Source organism: Pelophylax lessonae (genome assembly GCF_965119305.1).
Source record: "Pelophylax lessonae genome assembly, chromosome: 4".
NCBI lineage: Eukaryota > Metazoa > Chordata > Amphibia > Anura > Ranidae > Pelophylax > Pelophylax lessonae.
Window position 1 is genome coordinate 485,351,426 of NC_138771.1, and position 24,388 is coordinate 485,375,813.

At 44.5% G+C, this 24,388-nt stretch overlaps 1 protein-coding gene across 1 annotated transcript in view; it reads left to right on the plus strand.

The window, feature by feature from the left end:
• LOC309553268 (solute carrier organic anion transporter family member 1A2-like) overlaps window positions 1-10,202 on the plus strand; it is a 67,154-nt gene extending 56,952 nt beyond the window's left edge. Inside the window, exons 11-14 of the mRNA XM_082254269.1 lie at window positions 2,947-3,116; window positions 5,231-5,295; window positions 6,060-6,177; window positions 9,760-10,202. Coding sequence (XP_082110395.1) covers window positions 2,947-3,116; window positions 5,231-5,295; window positions 6,060-6,177; window positions 9,760-9,868 — 462 coding nt within the window. The 3' untranslated portion in view covers window positions 9,869-10,202. The remainder of the gene's footprint in view (window positions 1-2,946; window positions 3,117-5,230; window positions 5,296-6,059; window positions 6,178-9,759) is intronic.
• Window positions 10,203-24,388: the final 14,186 nt, after the last annotated feature.

Here is a 24,388-nt window from a genome sequence, read left to right on the forward strand (position 1 = left end):
AGTTGCTCCAACAATTTCCTTATGCTCTGTGATCTCCAATCTCCATAAACATTAACCAGATTGACACATACTGTATGTTACTATTACATTCAAAGGGAATATGGACAATGTAAATATTTACAGAAAAAGAATTATGAGAGAACATGGTATTTATTTATTCATTAGTGTTCTTAAATATGGTCATACCAATGTTTCCAATGTGTCATACATTTATTAGGATTTTTCTTGTAGATGTAATATGTTTTTTATAAAGTAATGACATTTTATTGAAATAAATAGTTAATAAAAATAATTTTTATAATTTAAAATGACTTTATTAAAAATGATAAAAATGTATGAAAAATCAAATAAAAATGATTAATCATAAAAAATGAAATAAATAATTAAACATGAAATACAAAAAGTTAAAAAACTGAAAAAGAAAAAAAATTTCCCAGATAAAAAAAAATAAACCGAAAATGGAAAAAAGTTAATAAAAACTTTAATGAAATAAAGTAATGAAATTTGAATAAAGCAATTAAATTTGAGAGGGTATCATACAATTCTTTACATTTAGGAATAATTTCAGACTTCCAATATTTTGTTATCAATTATTTTTCTACTTTCAATGTAGAGTTGGCAGTATACATTTTAGCTGTGTCACAACTCTGAATCTGGGTATGAAAAAATATTTTTTTAATTTTATCTATTTTGTTTGTGTATGTACTGATAATAATAATTGTAATATAGCATCCCAAAATGGGGCAGGTTAGCTTCATATGTTATAGTCTGTAGTAACCACTCCATTCATTCTTACCATCAGAACTATAATTTTATTTCAAGAAGAGTTAAATAAAATGCCATTTATGTAAAAGCTTATATTGAAGTTCCTGTTATTTTGTAAAAAGTTATCTTACACGTATAATATTTTTTATTCCATTTTTATTTAAAATATTGAAAACAAACCTAAAATACAAGACATATAGTTTACATCCTTAAAGCTGAAATGTAATCTGTTTACATTTTGTCCTCCCTGGTTCCTCTTTCCCCCCTCATCAACAGGCCAATAAAATTTTTAAATAAAACATTTCTGCTATATATACCTCATTATATTTTATATGCCTCATTATATACCTCATTTTAAACCCAGTGATGTACCAACTGAGTCTCTGTACTTCTCTATTTAATACAGGCAGATAATGGCTGATAGGAGGGCCAGTAGGGTGCTGTGCATAGCATTCTAAAAATATCAAAGCTCCCATCCTCAGTACTCCTCTTAACCACTTAAGCCACGGAAGATTTTACCCCCTTCCTAACCAGGGGGTATTTTGCGATTCGGCACTGCGTGACTTTAACGGACAATTGCGGGGTCGTGCGATGCTGTACCCAAATGAAATTGACGTCCTTTTGTTTCCACAAACAGAGCTTTCTTTTGGTGGTATTTGATCACCAGTGCGATTTTTTGATCATGCGCTATAAACAAAAAAATAGCGACAATTTTGCAAAAATAACAATATTTTTCACATTTTTTTATATGAAATTCCCTAAAAAAAATGTAAAAATCAAATTTTTTTTACATTTTAGGCCAATTTGTTTTCTGATACATATGTTTGGTAAAAAAAAAATCCCAATAAGCGTATTTTGATTGGTTTGCGCAAAAGTTATTGTGTTTACAACTAAGGGAAAGATTTTTGTCATTTTTATTGTTTTTTTTTTAACGAGTAATGGTGGCGATCTGCGATTTTTTTTTTACGGGACTGCGACATTGCGGCGGACAGATCGGACCCTTGACTGACATTTTTGACAATTTTGGGGGTACCACTGACATTACTACAGTAATCAGTGCTATACATATGCACTGTTACTGCAAAAATGACACTGGCAGGGAAGGGGTTAACTTTATTGGAGAAGGAGGGTTAAATGTGTCCCTAGGGGCGTGTTTCTTACTGTGCAGGGATGTGGCCTTTCATGTAACAGCAGAGATCTACGATCCTACATAGCAGGACCGTATGATCTCTGCTGTTGCACAAGGGAGAATGACAGGCGGCTTTGTTTACATTAGCCATCTGCCTTTCTCCCTCTGTAACTGACGATCGCAAGTGACCAGCGGACATCGGGTCCGCCGGTCACACGCGCAGGGATCCCAGTGAGCGAGCGGCGGCGCGCGCTCGCCCCCTATTGGCTCGCAGGCGAGTGACGTACCGGTACGTCAATTTGCCTGCACGGGGCTGACCGCCGCAGTATATGTACTTGCGTCGGTCGGCAAACGGTTAAGTGCCGGTTCACATTTATGCGATGCGGGAAAGCTGCAAATATACAGTGTGTTCCCACATCGCATCCGCAGCACAGGCAGTTCACACTGCCATATGCGATACGCTGGGGGTGTCAATTCAAAGTTAACGACACCCCCAGATCAGAGCGCATATCGCAGTGCGATCTGAGAGTTCGCACAGAATCGGATCGCACTAGTGTGAACCACCATGCGATTCTGCTGCGGACCAAAAAAAGGGTCCTGTGCGTGTTCAGTGCAATTGCGGTGTGAATTCAGCCATACAATCTGTTTGGCTGAATTTGCACCGGACAGACATCGCATGTAACTTTAGGAGCAGTGCGCTCCGAATTACATGCGATCTCTGTGATCGCATAAATGTGAACCGGCACTAAGAGTTCACAGAAGAGATAAAAGCAGTGGGTTGGCTCTTGGGAGGAGATATGAAAATATCAAAATGCCCTTTGGTGAGTTGGTGTCAGTCTTGAGGAATGGGTGTTAGGCAAGCTGTATTTGCATGCAGACCACCCTAGGTAATGCCTGTATGTGATGCCGAGCCTCCATAACTGAAAGAACTAAAATTCATTAGTACTTTAATTTGCTGAGTATTTTGTCTGTGGTGATTTTGTTTTCTACATCTTTGATATAAAATGATGTTCCTGTGGATTTGTAATGTGACTCTGGTCACCTTTCTGCAGGTTTTTCACAACTGCAGCTGTGTCCTGTCCCCGAACAGCACCGCCATACTGGGCCAGTGTCCTCGGGAGGAAAAATGTAACACTATGCTGCTATACTTCATGATCCTCAACCTGGTCTGCTGTTTCATTTATTCCCTGGGGGCCATGCCGGGATACATGGTGCTCATAAGGTAACGTGTGCTGAGCTAACAACCTTTCCATTTGCTCAGTGGGTCAGCTAATGAAAAATTAGGACTTTGGTTATAGGGGGTAAGCTGGTAGGCTGACCTACCTGTGGTCTTTAAGAGTAGAGTATTCAGAAGTGAGATCCTCCAGAAGTGAGATCGTCTCACCAAAGACCAAGTACAGTTCCTTCCCACCTATGAACCCTTCATAATGGGCACAGCAGAAGAGACCCAGGAACGCAGTTCAGGGATGGTGGGTTCCCCTCATAATGGGCACAGCAGGTGTAGAGACCTGGGAATTCAAGCCATTGATGGTAGGAACTGCCCAAAGTGGGTACATCTGGTGTGCAGGCCTGGAAACTCACAAGAATGAAATATTTGTTCTGGGTGAACTGGGCCTTGAATTTCATATCTCAGAACCCCAGCCTCCTTCCTACTTCTTCCTACATTATGTGTACATAGTGACTATTCGCTATTATTATTTGTTGTCACAAAGGGGTTAAAATCTTATTTTCTGGGGCATCCAGGCTAGGAGTGACAGACAGGCAAGTAATAAAGCTAGGATCTTCTCTTGGGGATTTAGAAAGCTGGGAGGCAAATTGCTGAAAAGACCGCCAAGTCACTGCATTGGGGATGTCACTCCACCAGCTCTAACCAACATGTGTCCTCCACATACTCTGAGCGGTCAGTGACCCTACCAGGGGCAGAGTTCTGAAAAAATACAGAATAAATATTGTTACCTTAGGCCATTTAAATCCTAAAATATATATATTTTTAAAGCTGAAGTTCTATTTTTGTAGCAACTCCCTAGTGTAGGCTGCTAGGCAAATTTAGGTTTTGCTCCTTCTGTAATCAATGGAGCAGTAATTGTTTATTCTGGCTTGTTCAGGGTCTTATAGGTTGGGAGTTTGATTGCTTCCCTCTGCCTCTGAAAGAATATTCCAGAGCATAGGTTGGGAGATTTAAAATAACCGGCCTAAATATTTATCAGGTTTAGCCAATCCCAGGAGAGGAGTGTCCAGTAGGGAGAGAGATTGGAGATAAATAGTCTGAGACACTGGAGACCAGGGTTCCTTCTTCCCAGGAGGGTTACAGAGACAAAGAGGCTGATGCTCTCAGGCAGCCAATAAACTATACAGCTGCCCTAGAGGCCTCGGCAGTCCCAGAGCTGGGGGCCTGGAAGGACTTTGCTTAGAGCTGATTACAGAAACACACGGGATCTGGTCCAGATAGGTGCCATCTCACTCGCTAGACAGTGTCTGGAGGAAGCTGCCCTGGGGACTTGTGAGTAGTGACTTTAAATTGATCCCTGTGACTGATTCTTGTGGGTGGTGTGCTTGAAGCTGCACTGGGTACCAGAAGTTGTGTGTTACTGCAAGGTAACCAGATACCAAAAAGACTTGCCCCATGGTCTTCAGCTGTGGGGCCTTGGACTTTCCAGCACTAGCTACTACTTCTAGAAAATATTGTCCTCTAATTGCTAACTACCAAGTACCCTATGTTTAAGTTTCCCTCTACGGTTGTTTTGATGAACAGTAGTAGAGGGAAACTTAAACAATAAAATAAAAACAATAAAATACCACAAGGACATTCCTTAAACTGGAGTCTGGGGAAGTCAGGCTGGGGAGAAGAGTGCTGGAAGATGTTGTCAAGAATTAGGCAGGTTGTGTCTGAGCTGCTGTGGCTTCTGATGCACATTGTCAGAAGCTCACAGTGTGCAGTGAATTCAGAATAAGCAATGTCAGGACAGGAGATGCGCCTGTACAACTTTTCAAGACTGAAGGTAAGGCTGGAGTTTCTCTATAAATACAGAAAATAAAATATTACAAAGCCTCCAAAACAAAAAGTTGGAGTCGCCCAGTAAAATTATTATATACTGTATATCTAACATATATATGTACAACTTATAGATCTAACATATACAAAATATAATATATAGTATGCATTCAATCTGATCCAGTAAATAAAGCAAAACTCTCAGTGACCTTAGTAGCTGCGAGCACTGTGGAGCAGCTTTATATAGATGAAAACGAGCTGATGTTCTGCAGCTTCTATTATTGTGTCAATATGGTTGTTTTGTGCAGTTGTTTCTGTTGATGCTATTTTCTGTTCTGTCCCAGGAGTCTCACCCCTGAGGAAAAGTCTTTTGGTCTTGGACTCCACCTCTTAGCTGCACGCGCGATCGGTAAGGATGCAGTGTGGATAGGATAGATAGGCCTGTTTGTCAAGGGATAATCAAGGGGTTGCTAACAGGTTTTATCATTCATAAGCTGAACTCTAGGTTGGTAGCTGAACACACCTCGCTCAAATACATACAGTATATGGGACCTGCCAAAGGATTTCTTATTCTGTTTGGCCAGCAATGGGATCCAGGCAAAGTTGCCATTCTCTGCAGCTAGATAGTTACACTATTACTCTAAACCTGCATCTCTGCAGTTTCCTGTGTCAGCCCGTCAGGCTGTTATTCTAGCATTAGTTCACATTTTTGAATAGTTACAAAACTGAGATTTTTTTTATGCGTCCATTACTCATGTATAAAGCAGTGCCATTGTAAGCACAATTAAAGCATACGGGTATATGAAAAAAAAATACAAATTTGGTGGTGAAACTCTGTAAATGCCAAACCACTGTGCTGAAACCATGTTCATTGCACATGTTCGCAGGACAGTTGCAGCTCAGCCCCATACATTTAACTGGGTTGCATTTGGCTGTGGCAACATCCTGTTTAATTTTAGCATGTGTACAACCCTGAGTAACTGTATGCCCTTCTTTGGGTGGGCAATAAAAAAGCAACCTCACAAGTGGGAAAAAAATGCTTTGTACAGGAAACCTAATTTTATTTCCAATTTGCAGCTAAGACCCCTATCTGTGGGAGGTGATCCTCTGTCTCTAAAGTACAAATTTAACAATTTTGCTTTGATAAGAAATGTTATTGTCCTCCTGTTACAGGTGGGATCCCCTCCCCGATATACTACGGAGCCGCCATAGACTCAACCTGTATAAAATGGGGAACTAATAACTGTGGTGAGCCTGGGGCATGCCGGATGTATGATTCTGATGCCTACAGGTATTTATTTATTGCAGGTATTTATAGAGTGCCGACAATAATGTAGTACATTATATGTAAAGTATGTTCACATCAGTGCCTTCTCTCAAAGAGCTTATAACCTCAGATTTCTACCTCACATGCATACAGACAAGGGAAAGGGGTGTTTTCTGAAAGCAGTAGGCCTATGTGCCAGAATATATATTGGGCCCTCTAGCCTGCAAACAAGAAAATGTGGTGCGCACAGCGCACTGTGGCAAACAGTAGGCATGCTTCTAATTGTGTTGAATATTGGGAGTGGCTCAAAGAGTGTAGATAAAGTCTGAGTTATCTTACATAGTAAAGAATGAGGCAGCGTTTGTTAAATCGTGAATATACAGCACAGTGTTTGTGGAGGTACATTGGTGGGTCCAGGGCCCAATATTAGATGTTGGAGCACCTGTTCGGGGTCAGTAAAAAGTGGCCTATTTACATACTGACTCCTGAACTCTGCATCATATACTACTGACCTTTCCATCTTTACTGACCCCTGAACTCTGCATCACTTACTACTGACCCCTGAACTCTGCATCACTTACTACTGACCACTGAACTCTGCATCACTTACTACTGACCCCTGAACTCTGCATCACTTACTACTGACCACTGAACTCTGCATCACTTACTACTGACCACTGAACTCTGCATCACTTACTACTGACCCCTGAACTCTGCATCGCTTACTACTGACCACTGAACTCTGCATCATTTATTATTGCCCTTTGCACCACTACTGACCTCTAAATTCTCCATCACTTACTACGGACCCTTGAACTTTGCTTTACTTACTAATGATCTTTGCACCACTACTGACCCGTGAACTCTGCATCACCTACTACTGACTCCTGAACTCTGGATCACTTATTACTCCCCTTTGCACCACTATTGACCTCTAAATTCTTTATCACTTACTACTGACCCCTGAACTCTGCTTTACTTACTACTGACCTTTGCACCACTATTGGCCCTTTAAATTCTCCATCACATACTACTGACCCCTGAACTCTGCATCACTTACTAATGACCTTTGCATCTCTACTGACCCCTGAACTCTGCATCACTAACTACTGGCCTCTGCATCACTACTGAACTCTGCATTAGTTACTACTGACCTCTTAATTCTGTGTCACTTACTACTGACCTCTGAGTTACTACTGACCTCTAAACTCTCCATCACTTACTACTAACCTCTGAACTCTACATCAATTTCTACTGACCGCTGAAGTCTGTGTCAATTATTACTGTCCTCTGTGTCACTGCTGATCTCTGAACCTTGTGTCGCTTAATATAGAGATCTGGGGTCGAAGTTCAGTGATGAAGAATTAGGGGTCAGAAGTAAATGATGCAGAGTTCAGAGGTCAATAGTGGCGCAGGTTGCAGAGGGCAGTAGAAAGTGGCCCTCTGACTCAGTACAGTCAAACACAGCTTACCTCTGTTCTTCTCATTGAACAGTACCCAGGATGTACTATGGCTCTGGATCTTCTACTCCTCCTCCTCCTCTTCCTTGGTTTAGTAGATGGGGCTATTATATCACAGCCAATTACAGCTCTGCTACAGAGGCCTGCCCCCTGCCCCTACTCCTACACCAGCCTTTAGCACCATTCCACTCATTGGCATAAACAAACAGTATTTCTGCTGCAGCTGCCTGTGACAAGTGTATCTGCAGCAGAGACAGAGGGGCAAACCCCCTTGGGGCCCATGTACACCACACACATTGCATGGAAGATATGCTGCTGATTAGGACCAATTTAGACAGGGAATAATAAACCTACCACTGTGTCTTCGGAATGTGAAAGGAAATCAGTGTACCCAGAAAGAACATGCAAACTCCATGCAGGTAGCATTGTGATTGGCATTCAAACCAATTACCATAGTGTTGCATTGCAGAAATGCTAGCCACAAAGCAACTGTGCTGGCCCAAGTGACACCTTCCATGTGACAATATGCTGCATTTTGTGCTCCCTGGCATCCATCAACTTTCACTGTCTAAATGTGAATTTATATTTGTTGCACAGATTGCATTATTCCTGTGTCCCACACTGACACACTAATGGATGGACTAGGGCCCTGACATTCCTGGACTTCAGGGCTATGCCTGACCAGCTGTCATCTCCATGTCCAATGATAGTGTTTCAGTGGGCAATCGTTGGCATGTGGGATGGCACTTGGTGAGGGGTAACTCTAAAGTTGCACCCCTTGAAATAAAATGAAACTAGATTCAGAGGGGCACACAAAGGATTATTTTCTGCCTAAACAGATGTTAATGGTTAACAGACATCTTGTGGTGTCTGGTCTTAGGCAAGGTTTTTACATTTTAAAGGTTGATTGGTTGGCAACCCCATCTAGCTACCACCAATCAAATCCCTTCTTGGTATCTCTGGGAAATCCATATCATATGCAGTGCATAGGCATTCACAGAGGTCATAGCTTGCTCCTTGATGCTGATAACAGTGGCCTGCATCATGGCGCCCTCAACTGCAAGTATTACATGTAGCACCCTCCTAGGTAGGTGCTAGTGAGAAAGTATAGTTTGAGTTCTGTCTGCTTACCAGAAGAGTTGCATGTAAATCTATATTGTTCTCTGCCTACTAGAGAGCAGGATCTGTTAGTGAGGTCTGCTCATTGTGCTCAGCATGCAATTCATTCAGTCTAGAGGGTGTTTCACACTGGTCCAATAGGGAGGCATGTTGGACAGTGGGAGGAAACCTGACGAATGGGTGCATAGGCTTTTGATACAGTCCTGATGATTGGCAGAGGGCAGGGCGCCTCGGTGCATTTTTGGATACTGTATAAAAGCCTGGAGCACATGTGCTGGAGGCCTTTCATTGGGGAGCGGAGTCTTCCTCTGTAGAGGTGCTATGTGGCCTAAGGGAGTCGTCCTGAGGGACTGGAGAGTAGCAGTGAGAATCTGAACCCAGAGGTCCAGAGGAGCTGACTGAGAAGGGAGACACTGGAGGATCTGTCTATGCAGTACAGTGAGTACAGAATCTCATGTCAAGGGGCCTGACCTGAGGGGGGCCACCCCTGCTCCTAGAATAGACAGTGGACAAGTGTCAGCTGAAAGAGAATGCTGGTGAGTGTCCTGAAGATAAGATATCAATCACCAAGTTTTCTTGTCAGAGAGTAAAGAGAGCAAGAGACTCAACCCCATCTACACCTGTGGCAGTGTGGATTAACAGCCTGGCTGCTCCTGATAACTAGAGAAGTTCTGAAGATAGAAGTCCTCATCTATGTGAATAGTTCAGTTGGAGTATCCCACTATTCCCTTCTCCTATCCCAATTACAAAATAAACAACAAAAAACCAACACCCCTAGACTGTTTATTTCTGTAAAGAGCCAACAGGAGCAAGGAGGGATTTAGGAACTGTATCTACTTATAGCCATGTGTTGGTAACCGGGGGAACCCGCAGAGTAGGTATCCAGCAGTCCCTATGGGGGCAGTGCTACACACATATGGTCAGTTTATCATTTTTATGTCTCTGAACCCATCAGTGGATCCTCATATCTATTATGGCAGGAAGCGGTGTATCTTACTGTTATATAATGCCCTCCATGTTTCCACAGATATCTGTACATTGGGATCCCCTCTGTACTGCGATTCCTCTCATACATCCCCTGTGTCTTCATCCTCACGGCCCTCAGACGGACATCCCGCTCAGAGGTGGTGGGATAAAAATCTCCAAGAATGGAGGAGAGATGGAAATTATCACAAAATCTTCTAAATATTTCTGTAGGAAAAACAACTTCCATGGAGCTTACCAATAGGAGTCACACCGCAAAATCCTATCCATATAATGGGAGAAGGGTGGACATGCAATTGTAGCACACCATTCGGAAGCTGCTGGGCCAAGAGCCAGGGCACCTGCATGCGACTAACGAAACCATGATCCATCCTGGGAACTGAGCTCATGGACAAATTGTATTATTATTCTGAATGAAATGAATGTGAATTGAATTTCAAATCAGCCATCAGATTGTCATTAAAGCAGAACTCCAGCAAAAAAAAAATGCAATTGAATAGCCCCTAAAAATAATAAATAATTTTTTGCTGCAATATTCAGCTATACTTCAAATATTTCCCCTGCAGTATTTTCCGTCTCTAGATGTCCTCATTCTGATGGCTAGCATCCCTCTTGTGGGTTGCCTTGGACACACCCCCAGCCTGTGACAGTCAATGAAAATGGAAATCAGCACAGTGATAAGATCATTTCTCTGTTGCTCTGCTTTCTCCCCATATCAACATGCTTGTTCTCTGCATATAAACTGATTGGTTCTTTGCACTGCTTCTTCCTCTCACACTCCAGCTCTGCTGTACAGGGGCTATAAGGGCTGATATCAAGTCAACTTTAGATACCTACACTGCTTGTATTCAAAAAATACATTTTTTAATGTATTAATGATTACAGAGCTGCATTAATTTGTGTCTTTTACATCTGCCTGGCGTTCAGCTTTAAAGTATAACAGTGACTGGATCAATATGGAGCACACGGCAGGGTGGATGAAACACTCATCTGCTTTTAGGTTTCACTCTCTTGCTGGCTACTTACATTCTGCAGTGTGACATTTATACCCTTAGCCTCACCCTGCACAGATATTTTTCAGCTTGTGGGACAATAAAGCACTAGCAGACTGAGAATGGTTGTCACTTAGCCAGGATAAAGCTGAACTAAACCCACTGATTTTTACTGTTTGCCATTTACTGTACATTCAAGCCATGCCGGGAATTATAACTTTAACAGTTGCTTGTGCTCTCAATGAAACTGTCAAGCCATCTCAATGAAACTGTCAAGCCATCAAATGGTGTCATAACTGATTACATGTGCAGCACCATGGCAGCTCCATATTGATGGCAGCTTCCTTGAGTGTAGGAGGGTTTAGTTCCAGTATGAGAGGGAGGGGAAGTGCTAAAGCAAAAGATTCATGGCACTATTCCGAAATGAATTAAATAATGGAGGTTCCCGTCTGCTTTTAGATGAGAGAGAAGGGCAGGGACAATGTGGGGGATTTAAAGTGCCTAGTGCTGATGTAAACAAAAATACATAGAAAATCCAAATATAAAATTTTTAAAAAATGTATTAGTACATAGAAAGTTTAAAAACACATTTCTTATGATCAGTACAACAGTATTCTGATCCAGTATTCATATAATGAACCCGATATTGGTGAGATCCAAAAGATAGCATATATGTGCCTAATGATTAACGTGTTTCGCGCTATTCAGGGGCTTCCTCAGGATCCAGGATTATATGCATTACATAAACAAAAATGGTACATATAAAGCCAAATAATAAATTAATTACATGATATTCAATAAAACCATCTAATACGACATTTTTTGTACAACTTATACAGTTATCAATCTTAACAAAAAAAAGGGCAGCAAGCATAAGGGATAAAGCGGGAGGGAGAAAAAAAAAAAGGGGGGGGGATCAATCTGAGGGAGGTAAGTCAAGCCATCAAATGGCTGGTGTCATAACTGGTTACATGTGCAGCACCATGGCAACTGCATATTGAACACAGGCTAGGATGGCAGCTTCCTTGATTGCAGGAGGGTTTAGTTCCACTTGAACTGAGTAGTTAACCCTTTAAACACAGTAGCCACAACCACATGTTTTATTAGAAACATGGACCATTCATAGCATCTGCTATTGCAATTCTGACCTTTAAAAAACAAAGTCTATATCACTTGCTGTCATGGCTAGACAGGAATGTGTACATTATATTCATTATATCATTGTTCTTCACAAAGTTCTTTTATTTCAAATTAGAGCATTCAGAGATTTGGTTTAACACATTTTAAAGAAACAAAAAAAAAAAAAAAAAAACAGTACAATAAATATTTTCAGAAAATATATTACAAAACAGACATAAACAGCAATAAAAATAAAAGGGGTTTAAAAGTGCAAAAATATTTGCTGAGATCAGTTCACTTGCAGCGTCAAAGTTTAATCTGATATAGCAGAGTTACTGTCCTCCGAAATGTGACTCCCAGTAGTCTTGGTATGTTCAATGTCAAAGGAGAGCTCAGAGATGCCAAATGCAACAATTTTACTACTAATTCCTCGAGAGTGTGTTATAAAGCTAACTTCATCCAACCAAAGGTTAAGAAGGGTGTGAGGAAAGTGTGCTTAAGAGCATTTTATTATGCTCAGCAGACACACCCTTAATGCCAACTGTCCTAAAGACATCTATATTTCCATATGATAAGATTTCACAATCTGACAAACAGTATGTTATTTAGCAGGATGAAATTACGATTTGTTAGATATCAGATAGGATGTAGATCTTATGCAAATTTCTCTTTTCCCTATTAGTCTTTCGGACATTATAAGTTAGGCATGTTTTGTGTCTAAATGATTGGTTATAATCTTGTTCATTAAGGTAACCACTTTTTATGTTGCTAATTCAATTACAATAACAGTTAGAGATTATGAATTAGAGTTGAAGATTTAAAGTGAACGTTCATTTTCAGGTCAAAAAGACTGTTTATGACAGGGCCTTTTATGACAGAATCTCTTTGGCAGTTGTTTGAAGACCCTGCTAGTGGATGTTTAAATGTGTCGGGAGCTGAGCTGTGGTTGCCAATGTGTGTCGTATTCCATAAATGCCTAGCACGGATTTAAACCTGACCATTTTTCTTTTCTGAATAAAACCAAGATAACCGCGCTCCTATAGGTATAAATTAAAAAAGAAACATTAGCACAGTGAATACACAAGTACATATAAGTGACTCCAAATTTATAAAAAGTGAATAAAAATTGTGAAGTCCATAATAGGGCTGCAACTGACCATTATTTTCATAATCAATTAGTTGGCCGATTATTGTTTCGATTAATCGACTAATCGGATAAAAACCTCAACAAAAAAAAAAGCTGGTGTATAATTTAGTTAATGTTCTTGAATATCTAAATTCAGTGGTAAATATAAATATCCAGCTATATAGTTGGATATTTAATCCACTCGGAGACAGAAATATGTATTATTGAAGATTTAAATTAGGGATCGACCGATTATCGGCAAGGCCGATATATCGAGGGCCGATATTGATTTTTGCCAATATATCTGTATCGGCCCCTGGAACTGGCCGATATTGCCTATATTCCAAATATTGCTCATGTAAGGGTAAAATTATGTCACATAGCATAATTCCGTTTACAAATGTTATTGAATATGCCACTCACATATGTACAAATTAAAGATATAAGCAATTCCACATTAGCAGATCTGCTGGCAGATCAGTATCTCTCACCCACTTGCCGTAAGTGATACCTGGGTGATACCGCTTTGTTCGGCATCCACTCAATACTGCTCTGTCTCTCACCCGCTCCATCTCCCACCCACCCGATACCGAACTGATATACGTCTGGCATACGATGACGATCTCAGAGGTCACGTGGTCACGCCGGGCATGACCACGTACGTGACCTCCAAGATCGTGTGCCGGACGGACAAATGTTCAAATAGTGTATGTGGTTTTTGCTCAGGAGTTATATTCATTTTAAAATTGAATGTTAAATGCAAGTGGAATTTTCAAACAACACTCGTCCATTCAACAAATATACAAATCATTTTTGTATAAATATAGATGCAAATATTTTTGTCCAAAAATCCAATACATGTATGGGCAGCATAAGACATTTAGTAGCAGCAGCATGCTTTTTTTATCACCTGTCATGATGGGGTAAAAAAAGTAGCAGTAAAAAAAAAAAAACAGCAGATAATCGCTACTGTAATATAATTATAATTTCTACAGTGATACAATGTGTATGTATATAAAAAAAAATATGCCCAGAAGTCGGATATGCAGGATATTTTAACTGGGAGTCAAACATGAAGCTATATGAAGGGTGGAGGGGGGGGAATAACATTTATATATTAAAGTAGCTCAGACTTTTTTCATGGATACAATAATTTTAAATATAATGCACAATACTAGTATAGTAGTAAACTTTTACTCTAAATGTAATTGAAATGCCTTATATCACCTCTAGTCTATCAGCCTCCACCTTCTCTGGGTTCAGATGCTGATCTTCCCTGCGCAGAGCCCTTAAAGTGATTGTAAGCAAGGTATATAGCGAGGTAACAAAAAAAAAACCTCTGCCTTTAGAATTACTTGTTCCTTCTCTTGCCCGGGATTACATTTCCCATGAGGCATTGCTCCTCACACATTCACAAGTTCTCTGCCATCTACTGACATATATGGACCGTGTACTAAGCTGTATGTGCGTTGCACTGTATTTTCTGATATGTAGACAAATAATGCATTCTGTATGCAGGACAACTAATCGGCTGACCGATTAATCGATTGCGAAAATAGTTGACAACTATTTTAATAATCGATTAGTAGTCGATTAATCGATTAGTTGTTTCAGCCCTAGTCCATAATATATCCCAGGTGCAAATATCGTTCTTTTGTAAGTATAGGAAAGTCTCCTCTCCACCAGCATGTGGACACACTACACACCCTTCAGACTTATTTGACCCCTATTACAGGGAATCAAAGTGCACATAAGGGGGGAAATCCCAAGGAATCACACATAAGGTCACATAGATGAAATCCAAGTCACTGCTGCCATCTGATTAATGTGTAGATAAATAATGTATTCAAAACTCCAATGACGCCATATAAAGGTGAAGAATTTTAAATCATTTATTTTAAAACAGTTGTATTGCTTTTACATATAGGAAGACAAAGATCAGCGTGTAAAGTATTGGGAACGCCGGTTAGTGCTCCACCTGACCGTAAACGACATAGCTCGAGAAGGGTGGTGTATGCAGGTGTAATACACTCTAAACTGCGCAGCTCCTTATTGTAATTTATCTGATTTTGAGATTTGTTTTATTAATCCCTAATTTATTTTAATTTGCGTAGGTCTGGAACCTCTATTGGTTCCTTTACTCTCCTAACATTTTTGCTACTGACTTGTGAATTCTGGGGAAAATAAGCATTGTACTGTGTTCAGTAGTCAGTACGACTCTCACGTCATTCCATTCTCTCACACAGTTTTGGGTTCATTAGACTTTGCTATGGTCACATGCAGAATTTATGGCAGTGATACACATACAAGCAGGTGAGTTTTATTCCTGCCAATAGTAGCATTCCTATTGCTGACACTTTTCCAGTACTGACTGCATTGGAAGTGTGATATAGGCTTTACTGGGAGTGTGTGCCTGGCTTTCACGTTATTCTTTATGATGTGTGTGTGCCAGCTTTCACTTTATCCTTAACGATATCGGCTCTGCAGCTCTCACAATGCAGATCAGTCTCTGAGCAATGTGAGTCTCCAGCCATGGTCAGACCCCTACATGCCTCATAATATAAATCTAAAGGTCTATTTAATTTGCAGCGAATGTGATGATTGATTTCATGGTCATTGCAGAAATTTCATTATACTCGCTACAGAAAATTAAATATATCTTGTTATGAGCGAGATTACAGGCCAGTCACATGACTTTCCTCCATGTTGTACAAGAGTGATATTGGTATAGACTATGATCATTTGAAAAGAGAAGAGACTGCTTGTGACTGTGTCGGGATAATAGAGCATAGGTGTCTCTGGTGAAGAGACTGATGTGAATTGATTAGCGTTCTCTGTAAAGCCCTATAGAATATTTCAGAGCTTTATAAAATTATAATATTAATAATAGTGTGTGACCGAGGTGGGACATTAGAGCGTAAGATCTAGGTATGAGGTATAAATTCAGGGCAATGAAGGCCTTCTCATGAACATTTTCAAGCTTTGGTGAACTAAATAACCTGCTTGGTCACCCTCCACAGCCAACCTCCTGCTGTGCAGGAAGTCATTCATTAGTGGCAGTGATATTACCACTACTACTAAACGAAAGCTTCCCATCCAGGGCTACATCCCTGCCCCTGCTAAAAGTAAAAAGTGAGGCCAGCAGTAGCGGCTGGTGCTCCAAATTTTTGGGGGGCGCAAACAGGGACAGGGGGGGGGGACACAGCTCCTCCATCCACGACTTCTCAGCTCAAGTAGTGACGGTTCCCCTGCATCATCTAGAAGGTAGCATATAGTGACCCCCCCCCATCATCTATGACAGGCAGCATGTAGTGGCTCCCCAACATCTAGACAAGTAGCATGTAGTGACCCCCCATCTATTGACAAGTAGCATGTAGTGACCCCCCCCCCATCATCTATACACAAGCAGCTTGTAGGGACACCCCCCATCTATTGACAAGCAGTATAAAGTGAATCCTATCATCTGTAGTCCCCCCAATATAAAAATGTACCATATAGTGACCCCCATCATCTATACACAAGCAGCATGCAGTAGCCACTGTCTAGGACATGCAGTGTCCCCAATGACACCCATGTAGCAGCAACAGCCAGTACAGACATGCAGTGCCCCCCATCTGACACTCACCGATCCGGGTGCGAAGGTCAGTGAACATCGGGCCTCCGGGTCACATAGACAGCAGAGCCGCTGCCTCCTGCACGCACACACAGGACGGAGGGATGGGGGAGGAGGGCGGACGCCCAGCTCTTCTCTCCGGGTCACCCGCTCCACTCATCCAGCGCTCTGCATCCTGGCACGGCCCCCCCCGCACATTCACTTCACTCCTCATCACTGACACTTACCGGGCTGCTGCTGGACTCTTAATTGTGTGTCACTCTCACGCTGCGCCTGCGGCCTGAGCCTGGCTGCGATGATGCGGAGTCGACTGCGGAGCGGACTGGTCTGGAGTGACTCTGGGTGTCACATCGTCGCCGCAAGAAGAAGGATCGCCGGGCCCGAAGTTCCGATCCGACTCCTGGACTTGTCCTGGACTCACTCAGATCAATGCAGATCACACGTGGCTCTCGCTTTCTTTCTCCGTCCTCTGTCCTCTCCTGTCCGACACTCGTCGGGCGGGAACGGAAGCCGAAAGCGGTGATCGTGACGCCGGGGCGGTGCAATGCCCCCACGCGTCACGTCACCAGGTCCATGTTCTACTGTGATTGGTCCAGGCTGGAGTCTGGACCAATCACAGCCCGGACATCAGAAAAGTGGGGAGTGTCGGGGCGCATTGCTCTGCGCCCCGATGACCCCCAGAAGAGCGCCAATCGGCGCCTCTGCCGGCCGAGGGTGGGGTCAAAAACCCCACCCCCCCATACCCAGCACTAAGTCCGGCACCCCTAGTGGGCGAAAAATAGACACATTTTTTTTTTTTTAATCTTCTTCTTTCTTCTTATTTTTGGGGGGTGGCGACCCTGCGCCCCCTATCGGCCGGCCACCACTGGAGGCTAGGGATACTGGCTGACATCATTGACCATGCGACTGCTAGTATTGTAGAATCCACTATTGCTGTACATGACAGAATTGAAGCTATGCTGTCACTCATGGCAAGAGTATCGGCAGAAGAGAATTGGCAGCAGAGGATCGTAGTGTTGCTTCCAGGTTAGGAAGTCTTCAAACAAGACCTTTAAGATGAGATAGTGAGTCCAAATTGATAAAAGAAAAGGTGCATTTATTCACTGCAGTGGACAGGATACAGTTTTACAAAAGCTCAATTTGAAGTGAACTTGGCAAAAGTATTGTCTAGCTAACAAGCATTAGGCTAACTCAGTGGTTCTTAACCTGGGTTAGATCGAACCCCAGGGGTTCGGTGAGTCAGTCTCAGGGGTTCGGCGGGGGGGGCAACAGGGCAATTGCTCCCCCCGAGAAAATATTACTGATTGTGAGGCCAACCCCCCCCCCCCCCCCCCTGGGAAATCAGAGCTGCAGTCGGGACGACTCACGGCCATTACACATAGACACTTGACGCTCTGCCCCCTGTACCTCCCCCCAGCAGGTTTCCAGCCTATCTCCTGCAGGCTGCTTGCTGCTTGAGTGGGCGGGATGGGGATGTACCTGACCACGGAGATCGCGCCCGCCTGGAAGAGCGAAGTGTGAGCAGCTGAGAAGAGGGAGCCGAGTGAATGTTCCTGGAGGTAGGCTCAGCTAGCTGTACATGGTGGATTAGTTTGAAAGCTCCTCTATGCTAAGTCTGCGGAGTTACTGAAGCTTAGCATAGAGGTGCTGTTAGCTGACAAATGGAAATGCATGTCCTTTTCATTTAGCTCAATAAGCATTGTGAATACCCCCTGGTGTGTGCCCTCCCAACCCCCCCAAGTGTGTGCCCCCCTGACACCCCATGGTATGCCCTCCCCCCCCCCCAGTGTGTGCCCTCCTGATACCCCATGGTATGCCTTCCCAACCCCCCCCCCCCCCAGTGTGTGCCCTCCTGGCTCCCCCAGTGTGTGCCCTCCCAACCACAGATGTGTGCCCTCCTGACACCCAGTGTGTGGCCTCCTGACTCTCCACTGGTGTGTGCCCTCACTACCCTCCCCCACAGTGTGTCCTCCTGACCCCCCCCCCCAGTGTATGCCCTCATAACCCCCCGGTGTGTGCCCTCCCAGCCCCCTGGTGTGTGGCTTTACTGATCCCTGTACACTGTCCTATCCTCTCTCCTGTCAACTCCTGTCCTCTGCCCTATTCTCTGTACACCGTCCTACAGCCTACTGACCACTGTATCCTTCCCTACAATCAACTGACCCGTATACACTGCCCTACATGCTACTGGCCTCTGTACACTGCCCTACATCCTACTGACCTTTCTACACCGCCCTAAAAGCTACTGACCCCTATACACTGCCATACATGCTACTGACCTCGCTACACTGCCCTACAAACTACTGAGCACTGTACGCTACCCTACAAACTACTGAGCACTGTACGCTACCCTACAAACTACTGAGCACTGTACGCTGCCCTACAAACTACTGAGCACTGCACGCTGCCCTACAAACTACTGAGCACTGCACGCTGCCCTACAAACTACTGACCAATGCACGCTGCCCTGCAAACTACTCACTACTGCACGCTGCCCTTACAGCCTACTGACCTCTGTACGCTGCCCTACAGCCTACTGACCCCTGTACATTTTACTTTGTATGATACGTTTAATTCAGTTCTGTAAACAACACCTTATTTTCTGGCAGTGCCCCTCCCGAGACTAGACATCATATTTTATTTTTCCAATTAAGAAGGGTTCGGTGAATGCGCATATGAAGCTGGTGGGGTTCAGTAACTCCAACAAGGTTAAGAACCACTGGGCTAACTCATTTATAGTAATGAATATGTATAAGGCATAGGCGTGTTCTAGGTTGTATTCTAGGTGTGATCGTATTATCAATCCAATCAGTGTCCATATCGTCTGAATAGCAAGCTAATAGTTAAATGGCTGTTAACATCATGTGACTGACACAAAAAGGAAACTAGCAGTAGTCCGCCATGACAGTTGTTGGTTCAAACTGGTTCTGACCACAAATGTCTATTCTTTGATCAAACAGGAAGGTAGGTGGTTGGTTTTCATCAGGCGGTGAGTGTCATAACACGCTCAGACTTTTGTTTCCTACAGTTAACAGAAAAGTGTACATTAGCTCTTTAACAGAAATGACAGTGAAAAAGCAGAAGTAACAATAAATATATATACTGTATGTATACGTATACAGAGAACACATTTGTCAGAACCCCAATATATTTTTACTGAGTAGGGCTGGGCGATAATGCGATAACGATATGTATCGCAATAGTGCCATTTTCGATAGCAATAACGATAACACGTTCGATATTAGAATATTACAACTTGAAAGTACTTTTTCCGCTTGTGCAGCCATACACAACACACCCTGGGGGTCCAGCCAGTTCGTAGTCCGCCGCACAGTAACCCCCTAACTCCCCAGTAACGGACCACCGCCTCGCGCCGCGCCTGGATGTGACGTCAGCTGCGGGTGGTGCGTCTGTACAGGGGCTGCGGCGCGCTGTGATGACAGGTACAGAGAACTTCCTGGCCTGGATGTGACGTCAGTCAGCTGCCGGGAGAGGAAGCGGGCGGTGCGTCTGTACAGGCCAGGGGCTGTGATAGGATAGGTACTATCCTATCACAGCCCCTGGCCTGTACAGACGCACCGCCCGTTTCCTCTCCCGGCAGCTGACGTCACATCCAGGCCGGGGGAGTTCTCTGTACCTATCACAGCGCGCCGCAGCCCCTGTACAGACGCACCGCCCCCAGCTGACGTCACATCCAGGCACGGCGCGAGGCGGTGGTCCGTTACTGGGGAGTTAGGTGGTTACTGTGCGGCGGACTACGAGCTGGCTGGACCCCCAGGGTGTGGGGGCTGGCTGCACAAGCAGAAAAAGTACTTTCAAGAACTGTTCTAATATTCTAATAAGAATAGCAGGCGAAAAAAACAATTGTACATGTACAACAAAAACTGAGTTGGAAAAAAAAAAAAATAGTACTTTCATTCAAGTTTCTTTCAACTAAAAAAGGTGGCCGATTATTACTGGGGAGTTCTTCTCTCTCTGTACCTATCACAGCGCAGCCCCTGGGGGTGGTCCGTCAGGTCAGAGTCAGAGTGTCACAGTCAGAGTCAGACACACATATACAGCAGCGCTTCTCCAGACTCCTCCTCAGTCCTCCCTCCACACAGTGAGCTCTCCTCCCTCCCCGCCCAGCCCTAGTTGCTAGGTTACCAAAAGTGTGAGTGCCTTTGTTAATAATGCAACCAATGCAAAAAATGAGTGCCGCAGCGAGTGAGGAAATTGTAAATAAAAGAGGAAAAGTCAGCTCGCCAGTATGGCAGTTTTTTGGATATTATAAGTCTGACCGTACCAGGGGCGTACCTAGAGCATTTGGCACCCGGGGCGGATCCTATATCTGGCACCCCCCCCCCCCCCCCCGGCGTGCAGGCGACGAACCGCACATTGACCCGGCGACCAGGCCCCTCCTCCTCTGCAAAAACGGCGCCCATTGACCTGAGGCGCCAGACAGAAATACATGTAACTGGCAGTGGCATACTTACTGTGTGCTACTGCCAGTGGTGTCACTAGGGTTGGTGTCACCTGGTGCAGTAAACCATGGTGTCACTCCCCCCAAAAAATTTTTCCTGTTTTCTGAAAGCGTGCCAAAGATGCAGCATGCAAGACTTTTGGTGCCCTTTCAGAAAATGCAGAAAAAAAAAAAATCTATAGGACTGCAGTAATAACTGCGAGTAAAATGTAGGAAGACCCCCTTTACATTACACAGCCCCCGTACCCCTGGACCCCTTTACATTACACAGCCCCCGTACCCCTGGACCCCTTTACATTACACAGCCCCCGTACCCCTGGACCCCTTTACATTACACAGCCCGCCCATTGGAACCCTTTACATTACACAGCCCCCCCCTCATGGAACCCTTTACATTACACAGCCCACACCCCCCTCATGGAAACCTTTATGTTACACAGCCCCCGCCCCCCATAAAACCTTTTACATTATACAGCCCCCATCCCCCAATAGAACCCCTTACATTACACAGCCCCCACCCCCCATGGAACCCTTCACATTACACAGCCCCTGCCCCCCAAAAGAACCCCTTACATTACACAGCCCCCACCCCCCCATAGAACCCTTTACATGACACAGCCCTCGCCCCCCCCTCAACAGAACTCTTTACATTATACAGCCCCCCAATAGAACCCCTTTACAATACAAAGCCCCACCAATAGAACGCCTTTACAATACAAACCCCCCCAATTGAACCCCTCTACAATGCAAACCCCCCTATAGAACCCCTTTACAATGCAGACCCCCCAATAGAACCCCTTTACAATGCAACCCCCCCAATAGAACCCCTCTACAATGCAAGCCCCCCTATAGAACCCCTTTACAATGCAGACCCCCCAATAGAACCCCTCTACAATGCAAACCCCCTATAGAACCCCTTTACAATGCAGACCCCCCCCCAATAGAACCCCTTTACAATACAACCCCCCCAATAGTACCCCTTTACAATACAAACCCCCCCTCCAATAGAACCCTTTACAATACAAACCCCCCCCCCCCCCATAGAACCCCTCTAAAATGCAGACCCCCCCAATAGAACCCCTTTACAATGCAGACAACCCCCCCCCCCCCAATAAAACCCCACTACAATGCAGACACCCCCCAATAGAACCCCTTTATAATGCAGACACCCCCCCCAATAGAACCCCTTTACAATGTAGACAACCCCCCCCCAATAAATCCCCTCTATAATGCAGACACCCCCCCAATAGAACCCCTTTACAATGTAGACAACCCCCCTCCAATAAAACCCCTTTACAATGAAGACCCCCCCCCATAAAATCCCTCTACAATGCAGACCCCCCCCCAATAAAACCCCTCTACAATGCAGACACCCCCCCTCTACAATGCAGACACCCCCCCCCAATAGAACCCCTTTATAATGCAGACACCCCCCCCCCAATAGAACCCCTTTACAATGTAGACAACCCCCCCCCAATAAAACCCCTCTACAATGCAGACCCCAGCAATAAAACCCCTCTATAATGCAGACACCCCCCCCCAATAGAACAACTTTAAAATACAAATCGCTATTCCCCCCTCCCCTCACCTTATGTAGAGCAGAGAGGGAGGAACTGTTCAAAGAGAATGGGAGAGAGGCTCACGAGCCCTGCATACACAGCGGTCAGTGGGAAATGCCGAAGTGCTTAGTAGTTAATGAGCCGTGATTGGTTGCTAGGCGGTCCTAGCAACCAATCGCCTTCTCATTATCTAGCACACTTAACTCCGGCATTTCCTGCAGTGTATGCAGGGCTCGTGAGCGAAGTGAGTCTCTCTCCCTTTCTCTGCTATACAGTTTCTCCTCCGGCGGCCGGCCCCGGGTGTCACCCTGGCGCTCGCTGACACCCCCCTAATGTGTGGCACCCGGGGCGGACCGCCCCCCCGCCCCCCCTATTGGTACGCCACTGGACCGTACTCAGACCAATGTCGTCTGCAGGTTATGCAAGACCGTCGTACCTACCAAGACTGGTAATACCACAAACTTGTTTTACCACCTTAGCCGCGCTCATCCTTTGGAGCACAGCCGTATTCAACCAACAACATCTGCAACACCGCACAAGCAGCAGACCACCATGGAGAGGTACTCTGCATCAGTGCCTTATGACAAAGAATCTAAACGGTACAAAGAAATAACGGAGGCAGTGGCATATCATATAGCCAAAGACATGCTTCCGCTTAGCACTGTCGAGAAGCCAGGTTATAAAAAGCTCATACACGTGCTTGACCCACGCTATGTTATTCCTGGCCGAAAGTACTTTTCTAAGACTGCCATTCCTAAGCTGTATGTAATGTGCAAAGAATCTGTGCAGCAAGAAATATTGTCAGCCAAGTACTTTGCAACAACCTCTGACCTGTGGTCAAGCCGTACTTCTGAGCCATACATTAGCTTGACCATTCACTTCATCGACAATGAATGGGGTTTGAAAACCAGATGTCTTGAGACTGCATATTTCCCCGAAGATCACACAGGAGAAGTGATAGCAGAAGGCTTGAAGGAGGCACTGTTGTCCTGGAGTCTGAATGAAGACAAAATGGTGTGCATCACCACAGACAGCGGGGCAAATGTAGTGAAGGCGACTTCACTGAACAACTGGACACGGCCAGGGCCGGCGCTACCACTAGGCAAGTTAGGCGATCGCCTAGAGCGCACTGCCTGTTGGAGCGCCTGGCCGCTGCTTTTCTTCTTAGTCTCTCCCTCTCCTGAGTCCCCCCCGCCGCCTGTGCAGCCGCTCTGGTCTCTGTCAAGGCGCCAGCCCAGCCGTCCGTGCCGTGGCAATGCTTAAAAACTGACCTGGCGATCTGTCAGGGTCTCCCTCCGAGTCCCTGACAGTCTGAGATGCAGTGAGGGACAGAACAGAGGCTGCCTGCGCCGCGCCTCTATGATCACAGTGAGTGACAGACAGGTCACAGTCTGTGACCTGTCTGTATCTCTCAGAGACTGTCTGGTGCCCTTAGATTGAACCTTTAGAAGCGGTGATCGTCCGTCCCTCCCTCCTCCCAGCATGAATCTTCATCCTCCATAAGACCAGACACTCCACACTCAACAGCCAGCACTGAAGAGCTGCAGAGAAAAATCTGATCAGTGACAGTGGCACTGGCGCTCCGGGGGTCGGTTCAGTGTGGTGTGTGTGACAGTGTCACTGACACAGCCTGGACTGGAGACACCGCAGAGGCAGGCTTTGCTGTGTCTGCCCTGGAGAGAGAGAGAGAGAGAGCCATTGGGAGCAGAGCCTTGGTGGTAAGTAATCAGTAAAGAACATATTGAGTGTTTTTTTTTTTTTTTTGGACTTCTTTCTACTGTTCTGTAAATGTATTTAAATA